Below are 14,596 nucleotides of genomic sequence, written 5' to 3'. Positions count from 1 at the left end.
TGGGAGGGGACCGAGGGCTGCCAACTCTATTTTGGGGTAGGATTCCTCCCGAGGAAAATCAGCCGCTTTCTTCTAGAGTTGCAGGACTGCTGAGGAGCTGAGCAGCAGCCAGGAACAGCAGCTTTCCCAGTGTTTATCCCTTGCTCTGCACAGAGCAGAGACCCCAGCCCTGGCCAGCTCAGCACATGGGGTTGTTTTCCAGCAGAACCCATGAGAAGGCTGGCACTGGCACCAGGGTGTGCAGACCTGGGCACAACCCAGGAACAACCTGGAACAACCCAGGATGGAAACACTCCCATGAGCAGGAGCTACACCTAACAAAGGATGGGCACAAAGTGCTGGCAAGGAAAACAAGGCATGGTTGCAGGACTGTGGGTGTGAGCCAGGAGCCTGGTAACTGGCCTGCAGCCAAGGTACTCTGAACTTGCATATCCCATCATCCAATTTTAGCTTATCAAAATATGTAAAATATCCAAACCAAACAAAATCAACAGCCAGCAACAAGGGTAAGAGCATTGGTGGTCAATACAAGTTTAATTCCAAGATCCCTGCAACAAAATCAAGTTGACTTAAGAGCTTCACTCAGGTGCATTGACTGCAAGTGATGCAGTTCTTTTTCTGTCAGCACTTCTGAGATGGAACAAAGCAGCACCAGGGAGGAGCACAAAATCAACCCTCAGAGAGGCTGCACCATTCCCAGTGGTGCAGGGGGATTCTGGCAGGTTTCTCAAGGAAAATAAAGCAGATTTGCTGAACCCCCTGGCCCAGTTCTGCCCTGCAATGCCAGGGTGAGCCTGGAGCTGACCTCTCTGCACCAGACATTTTACTAGAGCAAACACTTCCATGTTGGAGCAGCCTGCACATGCAGCACATCCACCAGAGAGGGAAGGAAAGCACCATCTTGCACTGGGCAAGAAGGCCCTGAGTATGTGATGGCTTACAGTGGTTCCCTTGTATCCCAACAGCTGTCCATGATCTGCTCCCCATGGACACAATTCCTGAAGTTCAGAAACACCCAGCCAACTCAGCAGCCATGAACACTGCTGATCAGAAAATGTGAGTTTACGTAAGCACAGGGGTAACAAGACACAAATCAATCCCAAAGTCCAGCCATTATCAGAGGTATCAGAATTATCAATTATTTATTTTAAGTGAGCACTGAATTTATGGTTTAAGCAAAATCCAGGAGTTCATATTTGACTACACAAGCTTCTCTCCACCCAAAGTCTGTCCAGAGCAGCATCAGGGTAGAAGCATAAACCACTGCATATGCAGGTTTTAACCCCCTTCACGTAATAGTACTGGATGGGAGAGAGACCCTAATTCCACAACTCCTCTCTCTGCACTCCTCTAACACTTCAAGAAGCTCTCCAAGGATTGTCCATCTCTCCTGGAGTCCATCTCAACCCCACATTTACCTACTGGTGTCTATTTTCTTTTTCTTATAAACTATGCAAACCCAGAGACCCTCACAGACACAACAAAGCTTACCTGAAACATACCTAAGAGACCTTTACAAACACTAAAAACTTCCCAAAACACCTCCAAATAAAGGTCTAAGACAAGAAAAAGAAAGCAGAAGGCAGGCCAGGATCCACCTCCAGAGCCGATTCTGCCCCTCCCACCTGCCTGGGATGAGGGGGAAGCTCAGGAGCCAAGCTTGTCATGACCCTTCCAAGGACCTGTACACCAGTGAAAGGCCTGTGTGGCTGATGGACTGAACCACTTTAGCCAGCCAAAATGGGCAAATCCAGAGGTGGCCCATGCCCCTTCTTTGCTACAGAATACCCAGAATACAGAGCTCTGATCCCCAAAGCCTCAGAGCTGAGCAAGAGCAGCGATGCCCAGTACCAGCACAGCCTTTGCAAGGACAAAATGCAGCTTCTCCTGGGGCTCTGGCAAGGGCTCCTCTGGAGTTGCTCCTCAAGAGCTGTGAGGAATTTCTCCTTGTGCTGCATAAATATTTAGAGTCCATTTTAAGACTTTCCTGACTGAAGTATTGTTTAATAAAGAAGAAGAAAAATCTTAACAAGACAGATTTTACAGTCAGAACTATTACACACAATGGACTGACCTGCAGATATTTTCTGCATTAGAGCTCTGTAACTTGAATTACACATAAACATGTGGTTTCCTAGAGTGAAGATGTTTAAACTACACAAGCCAAGATATTTTTATTTTTTAAACCAGGGCCATTATAATTACATAAGACTCTGGAATCCCAGTGTTCTCCTCAAGCGCAAACTCTTCAAAATCAGTAACTTGTGTTTGTGACCTGTCCTGACATTCACTGGTTTCTGATAAAGGGTTGTTTCCAGCTACCATAAATTATACTAATTAACCTACATAAAACATTTTAAATGTCAGAAGGATAGAGGGGAAATTAATTCGTTCAGCTGAATAAACACATCTCTCCTATAGACTGTAGTATTTTAAGTGATTAAAGTGCCTTGAAGACATTCTGGCTGGAATTAATTCTGCTTCTAACATAATTCCTCCAGAAGGCCTTGTTTTTAGACCACTGTTCATTGAAACAACAATTGGCTTCTCACTGCTTCCTTCTCCTTTACTGTAAGGCGTTGGGATCTCTACACAAATGGTATGAAAAGTTTCCTAACTCAGACCAAGGCCTGTATCACAAAGGCCTTAATCAGGAACACAAGTGACCTTGTGATTCCAAAGTTTTCTGTGCTGTTAATAGTCAGATCCAAACAGGACTTTGACAGCAGCACTATTGAGCATGACTCAAAACACAAGAAAGAAATGGTTGTGCAGAGAAGAATGCACAACCAGCTCCTCAAAAGCCTTTTCCTGCAAAGCCCTTCAGGAGCAGGGAGATTATTGCACAACCCCCAGGCCAATATGCCACCTTCTCTCTCCCTCCTGAAAAAAGAAATCTGTCGAGGAGCAGCAGAGCTCCCTTACACCTCCTCTTGCTTCCAGAGGGAACTGCCTCACTGCCAGAGCCTTGCAGGGCAGCAGGCACAGCTTTTCTGGCACCAACTGTGTTTAACTTAAAGCATAATGAGAAACTGGATCTACAAACTCTGGGTAAGATTCTGACATCTGCCTGCAGGTTTCTGTTGCACAATTACAACAAAGACTTGGACAGCCTTCCTGGTTTTCCCCACGTTTCACAAGGAGCCCCTCCCCCAACTCCGCAACAACTCAAAGGACTTTACAAAGCACTAAGTAAGGGGATTTACTGCAGGATAAATGCAAGTTTTTTCAAGAAGATTAAGCAAACTGAAAAAGAAGTGGATAACACACTGCACTAGGTAAAAGAAACACCAGTTTCAAAAACAAAGAAAGGCAATTAAAGCTTGAAAGGAGAGAATACAATTCTCCTAGAACAAAATGGAACGGTTTTTAGCTAATTCTTTTATTTTGGAGGGTTTTATTGCAGTGTTTTGTAGGGTTTTTCCCTTTTTTTCCTTAGGTTACATTTTGTTTAATTATTACCATTCTTCATAGTCAGTTGTGATCTGCCACTCTCAGTAAATCCCGTTAAATTCTACATGGACAGACTCTAGCTGCTATACAGCACTGCTCACACTGGGTAGAGTAATTTGCAAATCCCATTTCAGTAATTCCCATCACTAAAAACAGCAGCTTTCACTCCCAAATCCAGGGGTTAGAACAAGTGTCCACCTTCCCAGTAACCCAAGGGCATCACTCAGTCCTCACCATTCCAACAGAAAGTGGAAATAAACTCCTGTTTAAAGACAGGGAGCTGTGCACTAAACATAAACAGAAAACCAACTCCAAACCAGCCTGGGACAATCTAGCCCAGGGCCAGGTTTTCCAGAGAGACACACACAACAGTGACACACCCTCAATGCCCAGACTGGAGCATAGTTTGTTTTTTTAGAAGATTCCTGCTGCGAGAGGCACTAGCAAGGAGCTGCAGGCAGCCACAGCTTATTTCTACTTATTTGTGTTGCTGCTCTGCCCATATGTAGACCAAGTTCTCCTTTACAGTTACTGTCACTGCAGGCAGCACTCGATTTCCAGCTCTGTGCAGAACACTTCCAAGAGCAAACGACACCTCGTTATTTACTTAACCAGAGCCATTGCTCATTCTGCAAGGACCAGCAGACTTGGCTAATCTCGGTCAGCAGCAATGTCCTCACAGAGGCAAACTCACCTTGAGGGAATCCACCAGGTCATCGACGAGGAAGAGGCGCCGCAGCTCCCGGACGGTGCCGTTCACATGGCCCAGCACGACGTTGCTGTACTTCTGGATGAGCTCCTCTGACACGGCCACATCCGAGTCTAGGTAAGCCCTGCAGAAGACAGCCAGGAAACCTCACATAAAAGTGCTGCAAACTTGAGCTATGTGTTAGACACAGTACCAACAGAACCTCCATTTTGTGCTATAGAGAAAGAAACTTCACAGTGTGAGGAGTGCTGAAAGGACAGAACAGAACTAACCTACCTTATTCTTAGCAAACCATTTTTTTTTCTCATTGCTATTTACTCAGTCACCTGCACCAGGCAAAAAAGGTGAGTGGGCTAAGACAAGGAAAAAAAATTCTACAAAAGCAATATACCCATTTCTGCCCCTGGAAGGCCCTTGTGGAGTTGCCAATAAACTGTAACGTACTATAGCACAGCAAAATGAGGTAAATTTCTCATTTGAGACAAAAAATTCTTACAGCTAGTGAGAGCAGTTCTTTTACATAAAAGATACAAACCCATATCTGGTTATATGTTCCCTTCCCACAGCTGTCACTTATCTCTAGTTGCAGTGGCTATGGCAATTTGAGGTCTTTAAACAAAGTATAAATTATTTATCTAACGTGCATGCTGGAGGCAGAAGGAGCAGTGCAGCACATCTGTAAAATGGAGCTCATTTTACAGCTGTTAAACTTTTGTTTAGGGGGGATTCTGCTTTGGGGAGGTTTAGTTTGGGGATTTTTTAATATGAAAATTGCACAATGCTCCTATGTATGTCATTTAAGGTAAAGCTAAACATGACCTTGTGGCAAGTCCAAGACAAATGAAAACACTTCAAATGGTAACTACAGCAAGTGGCCATTTCAAGGCTACATTCTGCCATCCATCTTTGGTTTCCATCTGCTCATCCTTCCGAGCTCATCCACAGAATACTCAGCACCTGCATCAAAAATCCAATTCTTCTCACAAGATTCTTCAAGTAAAACTATCCTTTACTTGTGGACAAGCTATTCAGAAAAAAGTAAGCAACCAGGTATGCTGGGCATGAATGTCCGGAAGCTACTTAGGATTATCAGTATTTTTAGAAAAAAACTGCAGAAAGACCACAAGTAGAAAAAAGTTCTGCTTGTTCTTGCTAAGAAGAAGCTTGAAATTGTTGTTTGGATAATGAGAAGCAAGCAGGATTTCAGCTAGGAATGTTCACCCTAACGGGATGGTGTTTTTTCCCCATAATTTTGTCCCACAGACTGGCTCCCACTGGAAAAGGAGCCACTGCATATGGTCTGGGAGGAATGGAGGGAAACCTACATTTTGTTTTGCCTTACAGAAGATGGGAACACTGCCAAACTAGTAAAAGGGCTGTAGATAGAGGGGCCAACAGGACTTTCTGAAGACTGCAAGAGAAGACTGAGCCACTTCTCACATTAATAACAGGGAGAAGCAAGGCTGGGCAGAGTGGGATAGGGCTGGCAGGGAAGCAGGAAACACACCTACAAGTCCTCCAACACAAGTTAATATGGTTTTATTTCTCTTAAGAGGCAGCTCTGCCACAGTGGGTACCTGGACCCTGTCACTGACCTTGCAAGTGGGGAGCACATCTACACTGCTACACATTAAACCACACATTTTAAGGTCTTAAAAGTTTCAAAAAGTTTAAAATAGCCCTTTGTCATGCTTTAAACTCTGCGACATTTATTCCGAGTTTTCCATCCCTTGTACCAAGCCCTCAGTCTGTTTTCTGTATTTACTGTATGACTCCTGAGAAAATCTGAAAGTGGGGAACACATTTTTCATTGCAGAGTCTATTTATGTTATTATGCAACATCTTAACAGTATGTGTCACCCACTGCTTCTGGCAGCACCAACACTGCTGCTCTCCAAAACAACACAATTTTGCTTCATGAAAATAAAAATCTCACCTGAAGGGGTGGCCCTCATCAGACTTCTGGATTGCCTGGATAACTCCCTTGTATATCCTAAAGCTGATGGTGACAGAGAGCAGGGCCAGGGCAATGTAGGCTGTGACACTCACGATGCTGAACACTGTTAATGAGAGCAGCAGGAACAAGCTGGCTCCAAACACCACCCCGGTCTTCTTAATGTCTCGCCAGAAAAGGAGGTCAACAACTACAATTTAAAAGAGGTAGAAAATTAGAACAAGACACCTCTGGCATTCATATCAAGGCAGCCATTTTTCATTATTCACTCAACTGCTGTGAGTCACCAAGAGTGGAACTTGAGAACCCACATCAAACCAGAGCTGAAATCACAACTAGAAATAGGTTATTTAGTACTGGTTCAGCTCTTGACTTCAGATTATTTGGATTACTGCTATTAGGATCACCCCAGATGCAATTGTTCAAATTTTAAAACAATGCTGCCTTTAAGCAATGTCAGAATTCATCTCTTCAGCTACTGTGCTATGTTCTGCACCAACCACACCAGTTTGTGCTTCATTTCCTTTCATTGTCAGACATTTTGATGATGTCACTCGCTGGAGAGATTGATTCCAATTCCCTGTGAGAACAGGTAACAAGATCTCTAAACAGATTTCAACAGATCTCTAAACCATTATATCTTTATGCCTGGTAGAGGCAAAGGCTTGCTCAAAGACTCATTAACAGTTCATTTTGTTTTCTTTTGATGGAAGCGTTCCCATGGAGTTTATAATGTTGATTATGGGTGACAGACTGAGCCATCAAGAGGGAATACTCTCCCTGAAATGTCAATCCAGACTAAATCTGCTGTGCTCCAATGCAGAAGACTTCATTTGCAAACCAAGTTTAGTTTTCCTTAAGTGACCTTCATTAGAGAACACAATATTACGCCATTTTTAGCATCACTGTTCAGAGCAAAGAACACACTTGCACAAGGCATAGGTAATGGCTTAACACACCCACTGCAGATGTGTTTGTTAACAGCAATAACCTAACAGAGACAGAGTTCAAGATGAATTACAGAAACATATTCCACTACACATTTAGTAATCCTGTCTCATCCTAAACATCAGCAAAATTAACTGTAAAACAGTGTATCACAGCTTGGAACAGATTATTTGGATGACAGTATTTTTAAAAAGTAGAATTTGTAGTAGAATTTGTCTATTATTTCTTGCAGGATGAAAACACAGTAATGATCCAATATTCAACACTTGGTTGCCTCAGTAGGGCAAAGTCTGTGTAAACCTTTCTTAGGTAGAACATGCCAAAGCCCCTGGGGCTGGGGTGGGTGTCACCGTTGAGGCAGGATGGGAATGAAAGAACTCTAGTTCAGAAGGTTAGGTGATGTTAACACTAATTACTTTATTTTACATACATGGTCTTTTATACAGAGTATAGTGTAGACTAATTTCATTGGTCTTAAAGTAAAAACATCTCACAGCATTGTGAGTGAATGATGCACGGTGGCAGAACATATCTATAAACAATGTGAACAACAAGAGAGATAGAGAATTATTTACATTCCTTTGCTACTCTTTCCCAAGCTCTAGCCTGGTTAGAAACTCTCTCTCTGACTGAACTGAGAATACCCATAGGTGGGTTTTCCCAGGTTCTCAAGAGCTGAAGCTCTTCCCAGTTATTCCAACATGGAAACTATACCGCATAGCGGGCAAGATGAAAACCATGGTCAGAAACTTAAACCCAACCTAATGCAAAGTATCTAACCCCAATATTTAATTCACATTTCAGCAGAAGTTTCCTGCAGCTCCATAGAAAGAGCCAGGTAACAGCTGCACCAACACCTTCAGTTTACTGCAGACCAGAAGTGCTGTGGAAAGAAGAGCCTCACCCCTCCAACACCATCCATCCCACTCCTTTCTTCCAGCCTGGCTGCCCGTGCCATGCCAACACCATCCCAGAAAGCAGGAGCCAGCCAGATCAGGGCCTGGCGCTGTCACCATGTGACTGCACAAACATATGGGGGCAGAGATAGAGCAGCACTGCCAGGAGGCAACGCTCCTGCTTTCCCAGCACCTCCAATCCAAAGTCCTCCTTCCACTGCAGCCCAGGCTCCAAGCAATACAAACTTTCTTTAGTATTTGTAAAAAGTCAAACAAATAAACAAAATCAAGTCATCATAGATCTGCTGTTGTGTGGGTTGCAATCTCAAAATTTAACTTTTTTTTTCTATTGTCTATTATTGTCTCTGCACACCTTGCATTAAACATCAGCAAAATTGTGTGATTGACCTAATAATCCTTGTAAACCTGTAAATCTAAACTGAGCTGCAAGGAGCCTCAACACCTGAGTGAGATCTTCACTACTAGTCTTGATAAAAACAGTTAGTGGATTTTGTGCTCTTAAATCATGTAAGGCATCATTTTTTTTAGCATTTACTGCAAGTATTGAAACTGTGTTTATTTTTAAATGTTGCAATTTGAGCATCCATGCACTCGAATTTGATGCTACCCCTGTATCAGGTGACACATTCAGTATGAGCCCTGCTCCTCTGCCTGCAGACAGCATTACTTCTGTAAACGAGCTATTCCATCCTCTCTGCATAGTTTAAAGCTGTGGGTTCTTCCTGCTCCATAGGAAATCCTTTATTCCATGCATTAATGCATTATCCGAATTATAAGGAACATAAAGAGAGCAATTCATCAGTATGACAGTTCCAGAACGCCAGAAACAAAGGTACATTGCTGGAATTAAAGTACACAGCAAAAGCCAAATGGCCTTTAGCGCCCCATCAAGTCTTTTGTTCTCGGTAATCAATAAGAAAAAATCCCCACAAGGAGCTCCCGAACCAGAGTTAAGCTGCTCATAAAACATTTTCCCTAATTTCATCTCCACTCCTTTTGGAGAATGACCAAAGGAGCGTAGGCTTAATGACATACGGATCTGATATAATCGTAAATTCCTCAAAGGAAATTCGGTGTTTAAGTCACTGAAAAACTGCTTTGCAATTTTGCAGTCCAAGAAAGCAGATGAAGCCACTCATCTGTATTCTCTAATTGATCAGAAACAAGTTATTTGCATTTATTTCAACAGGAAAAGATTAAAAGCTTTAGTAAAAACAGCTTTCTGGCTTAAACTTACACGCAAGATATTCAAAGCAGATTAGAAATAAAACCAGAAACACAAAAACCCCAAACCCATTTTCAAGCAACAGCCCTGCAACATATTTCCTTATGGAAACTGTTCTGAGCTGCATTTTATATAATATGAAATATAATAAAATAAATAATATTAATACACGTCTTGCAGACGTATTCTGAAAGAACAACAGCTGCCTACATTTGGTAAGCACGAACTGTCACTTGGCACGTCTAAAAATAGTCCTGTACCATCCGTGCCTTACATGCACAACTCATCCAGTTACATTTTGCTTTTAAAGCAAGTGCTGCAATAGCTTTGGTGCTGTATTTTTTAAAGTATTTTCCTTTCAGTTATTTAACTTAAAACTGAGAAAGTCATATCTGGTTTTAATGACAAAAACAAGCGGTCTGATATATTTAACCTGATAATTCTCTTTCTAAAAAACCCCGAACCAAGCAACCCTGTCTTGCTTTTTTGGGTTTTGTTTGTTTAAGAAAGAGCAATTAAAAGCGAGACCTACGAAGGGGCTGAGCTCAGGTGTGCCACATAAAACCAGGAAAAAGGAACTAACCCGTTTTGGCATCCATCTTGAGCGTGCTGCAAACAGCCAGCCCGGGCACGGCTCGCTCCCGGCGCTTTCCACTTCCTGCGAGGGCGCTCGGAGGTCGGAGCTACGCAACCTCCGCCCGCTGCATCCCAGATCCAGCGGCGGCCGCCCCGCCAGTGGCCGCCTGCGCGTTGAGCGCTCGGAATGCAGCTGCGGAGCCACGGGCTCCCTGCACAGTGAACAACTCCCCTCTATCCTGTATTCACAGCCCAACAAACCCCGCGCTTCAGCCCCGAAGAAAGGCTGTTTGTGTCAAAGGGGAGGGGAGAGGGGGGAAAAAAAAACACTGTACGATTTACAGGCGTTGTTACACTGGAACCTTTCTGTGACGTAAAGGTAGGCACGGAGCCCTTATATTCTCCCAGCAACAGCGAGGAGGCACAGGGAGGAGCCTTTTCTGGCTCAATTTAGCGTTGTGCCAATAGAGAAATGGGACAGCAGCGCTGAGAACGGGCAGCTTTCAGCACGGCTGCAGCACGATCTGGCATTGAGCAGGAAAGCTGCTGGGGAGAAAATCCACAACCACAAATTGCTCTGCGCTTCTGCTCAGAGGCCTTTTCCCCTTACACATAATAAACTTCATATCACATAGGATGTGATCCTCAGGGTTTCTCCTGATGCCTGTGCAGAGAACCCGAGTGCTGACCCTGCAGTTCCACTGGAGTGGGGCAGCCCCGCTGGACATAGCCCAACCCCCAGGAGAAGCCATCAACCATCCAGTGGTTGGTGTGTTGAGCACCACCACAGACCGGGGTTTGACATTTTCAAGGCTTCCTGCATCAGGATGATTATTCAAAATCCTGGTTACATCCTAACAGGGGCAGAGACCAGGCAACAAAGGTGCAGCCTCCATTTACCCCCATCAGACACATCGGAAGTCAGTTCGGTCCTTGACTGTCCCCCCGCAAGCCAGGAACAACCCCCAGCTCCTGGCTGGAGAAACTGGATGGTGACAGCAGGACTGCAAGTGGTGCCAAGCACATGGGACTGCCATCAACAGAGCTGTGCCTGTCACAGGGACAGGCATCCCCGTGGAGCAGCACATCCAGCGGGACCGATGGGCAGGTGGTCCCAGCTGGGTGCCAGAGGGCACAGAACAAGGCTGCACCACGCACAGCTCAGGCTTGGCACATTTGCACTACAACCCCAGCAAAAAAAGTAATGCAGATTTCACAAGTACATCCTAGAACGAGGCAAACACTACCAGATTCTCAAAAAAAAAAAAAATCAATTGCCATATATTACCTAATGAGCCAAAGCAACATTTTCCTTTCTTTTCAAGTTGAGCAGATTCTACTCGTGCATGTGTGCACAATGTACCAACTGGGAAAACCATTCCAAAGCCCCAGTTATTCATGATAAAGGTTGCCTATGGAATCTTTGCCATCAGTTAAACAAAAATTCAGAGAGATTTCTACTCATTAATTAGAAAAGAATCCTGGGATAACCTGGGAGTATAGCTCCGCTGTTCACCATACCATCATATCAATATTCAGCCATTAAAACCTGACAATTCCTTGAAATAACTAAAAATTAAATAAATAAATAAATGTTACATTTTACTACCAATTACTCCATAGGGCCTATCTTCAAGAGCATTAAAAATTAAAATCATGCTACTCCCAGGGTAGACCCGTTTCATCCTATCTAGATGGTTGATACCACACATATTAATCAATGCCAAAGGTTGTACCACTTGCATTATGCTCGTTCTTCAACTACAACACATTAACCAAATCTAAATTTAAGATTATATTCATTAGGAAGCAGTGTTTCAGCTGTGAAGTCCAACTACAAATTATACTTTTTTGCTCTTCTCTGGTTTTAGATTTCTTTTTTTTTTTAAAGTAATTTTTTAGCATAGAAATATTGCAAGCATGTTGCAATATTTGCTTCTGTATTTATTTTGGGGCTTGATGAATAGTGCAATCAGTCCCTGAACTTTACCCATCATTTTCCATGCCACTGGAGCCTGACCTAAGGAAAGAAGAACATGAAACACAGTATCTTCATCTTGTTCTTAAAAAAAAAAAAAACAACCAAAAAAAAACCACCTCTAAACCAGATTTCAACAGCAGCTGCAAAACAAGAACAACCACGGTCTTCTGCTTCCCCAAACCCCTTCATTTCTGCTTCCATTTTCTTTTAGACCTGATCTCTTCTCAGGATAGGCAGTTCAGGGTTTTTAAACCGAAACAAATTCCATTATTCTCAAGGCCTCAAATTCCAGTGTTGGAAATGTGCTTTCAGATCAGTACAACCCCTGCCAGGCTGGTTGTAAAACAAACCTGAAAATCGGGCCTGAAGACAAAAAGAGAACTTGCCTTCCAATTTTTACCAAAACATTCTGACCTCAGCCCTTTTTTTGTCCCCCCTTCCTTCTCATCCCCACAAATTTCAGTCCTGATGTATGAAGCCTTGAACATTTAAATTACTTACGTATCAACAAGAATATGTTACTAAACACTGCATAATACTTTTCCTGATATTTTACAACCCTTTAAAGAAAGATTAAACTTTAAGAATCTGATTTTGCAGGGGCATAGTGTTTTCACCTTCAGGACTTTTTTGCTATATATTTAGGTTCTGAAAAAGCATTCTATGGATTTTAGAGAGATAGCAATTTTGTCCAAGTAGAATATGAAAAACCCCAGATTTTGAACAATAATTCCCAAAAAAAGAGGAAAACTACACAAGCACCAAGCACGACAGGTCCTGTTAAAATATATTTAAGTATTTAGAGATTATTAAATTGTTTTAAAGCTTGTCCTGTTGATAAAGTATGAAGATTACTTATTCAAATAAGGCTTAAACTCTAACACACTGAACACTAATGTAATGATCCACAGAGATTTACACTGGAGATCTCCCATTGGTGCTTACAGGAACAAAGGTCAGCACCATACTAATTTAAGGCTAGCCACTTATTTACCTAAAAAAAATTAATATTATGGCTGTAAACTCTGAAAAAACAGATACAGTTTTACTTAGAATTTGACAATTAGGAACGATCCAAAGCAAACGGGATTAAGGGTCTATTTCAAACAGATTTTAAGAGAAAATATCCCCACCCTGCTGTAGCCTGCATGCAATTTCTCCTCTTAAAAATACTAAAACATCACCTGCAATTACGTGGGGTTTTACAGTTAATGGATAGTATCGTTAGATTATTAATAATCTCGAAATTTCCAAGGACTATGGACTAAATTCAGACTATGCCAGTGTTTGTGCTGTGCATACTAAAACAAGCCCTTCATTAATATTCTCTGTAGGACTGGAAAAGAACTGCAGTGTCACACAAGTCATTTCACCTACATAAAGTATTTATTCTTCTGCATTGCTTGTATTCACCCATTTTAACCTGCAGCTTTTATATTTCTGCACGTGGCACAAAGAGACTCCACATCTTCGGCTACATTTCACAATCAAATAAATACATGCTATAGACACCATTTGCTGAAAACGGCCCCGCGGCACCTCAAAAGGAATAAAATAAGGAAACAAGGCGAAAGAATAAATACCCTTATCCTTCCAACTGCTCGGCTGACTGTCCATCTCTCCAGCTGGGATTATCAATTATGCATTCCAAGAGGGGAGAGCTGCGGGAGAAGTGCCCTGCAGCTCAGGGAGGGAACCATGGGCTTCCCCGGGCTCCGCAGTGGTGCTGCACTGGTGCTGCAGGAGCGGGTCAGCTGACGGGGTGTGGAGCTGACGCAGTGCTGGCACGGCACGGCGCGGCCCCGAGCGCCGGCAAGGAGCGCTGGCGCGGGGGAGCGGCTCCTCCCGGCGCGGCGGCCCCACCGCGCGGCCGGCAGCGAGGGCTACCAAGCCCGGCCGCGCTAAGCGGCTTTTCGCGGCCCGGCTAAAAGTAGTCACCAGACGAGCTTTAAATAGATTGCTTTTCAAACAGAGGTTCAAAGGCGTTTACAAACCTCCCAGATGTATGGCTTCCCCTCGGGTTTCTGTAAACTAATGTCTGCCTGCTGGAGGACTAACAGAGACATCTTTGTAACACTTCTCCCTTCACAACAAGCAGCGTGAAGGAAAACGGAAAAGGACCCTTTCAGTGCCTGGAACAAAAGCAGAGGTTCATGAAGAACATGATTAATCCTTTTCCTGGCATCTTTAGTTCTTGGGAGCTGCTCAGCCGTGTTTATTCCGCTTAAGGAAGGCTGCAGAAAAAGTTACTCAGCCCTTTACCCAATTCCTACAAGCAAACACCTTCTCCTTTTTTATTTTACATCAGCATTCTCCGTTGGCAGCTGCTGACCTGACAATTAACGGTTCCCTTCATTTAAATAAAAACAGGAACCTGACAGTTTACAGTACCAACATATAGAAAGTAGTATTTGGAAAGTACTGCACAAACAGGAGAGGAGTGTGAACTACAACTCTGAATCTGAAAGAGAAGAACTGTGGGAATCCTGATGCCATTTTGTTTCCATCCCTGCTGAAAGAACCCACAATTTCTTCTCTAGTTTGGAGTTTCTTCTTAAGATCTGGAGCTAACAACAGAAAGCTAAAACCTTTCCAGGGCTGCTCCAAAGCCTATTAGAAAACTAGTACACCATTTTCTTAAGAAGAAATAGCATTCCCACATTTTCATGAAAATACTGTAGACCAGGAGAGCTAGAGATCCTGATTCAGACCTTAAATAGACAGTTCAAGTTTTCATTAGAACAATCTTACACTGAGAAAGATTACTACAAAGAGACCCAAAAGCCCTGGTTTTGACTTCAACTACTACATACATTTAAGGCCTCCTTTGACA

General features: G+C 43.2%; 1 protein-coding gene across 4 annotated transcripts in view; it reads right to left on the bottom strand.

Annotated features, from left to right (window-relative positions):
- RTN4 (reticulon 4) overlaps nt 1–14,596 on the bottom strand; it is a 42,074-nt gene that overhangs the window by 4,140 nt on the left and 23,338 nt on the right. For 2 of the 4 annotated variants that reach the window (XM_021537684.3, XM_021537685.3), the window contains exons 4-5: nt 6,099–6,306; nt 4,148–4,286 (exon numbers count right to left, since the gene is read on the bottom strand). In XM_021537684.3, coding sequence (XP_021393359.2) covers nt 4,148–4,286; nt 6,099–6,306 — 347 coding nt within the window. Of the gene's footprint in view, nt 1–4,147; nt 4,287–6,098; nt 6,307–9,789; nt 9,919–13,346; nt 13,537–14,596 lie in introns of those variants that run through there. The other 2 variants (XM_021537686.3, XM_021537687.3) reach the window with 2 other exon arrangements.

This window comes from Lonchura striata, chromosome 3 (assembly GCF_046129695.1).
Source record: "Lonchura striata isolate bLonStr1 chromosome 3, bLonStr1.mat, whole genome shotgun sequence".
Lineage (NCBI taxonomy): Eukaryota > Metazoa > Chordata > Aves > Passeriformes > Estrildidae > Lonchura > Lonchura striata.
This window is presented reverse-complemented; position numbering and strand designations above follow the sequence as displayed.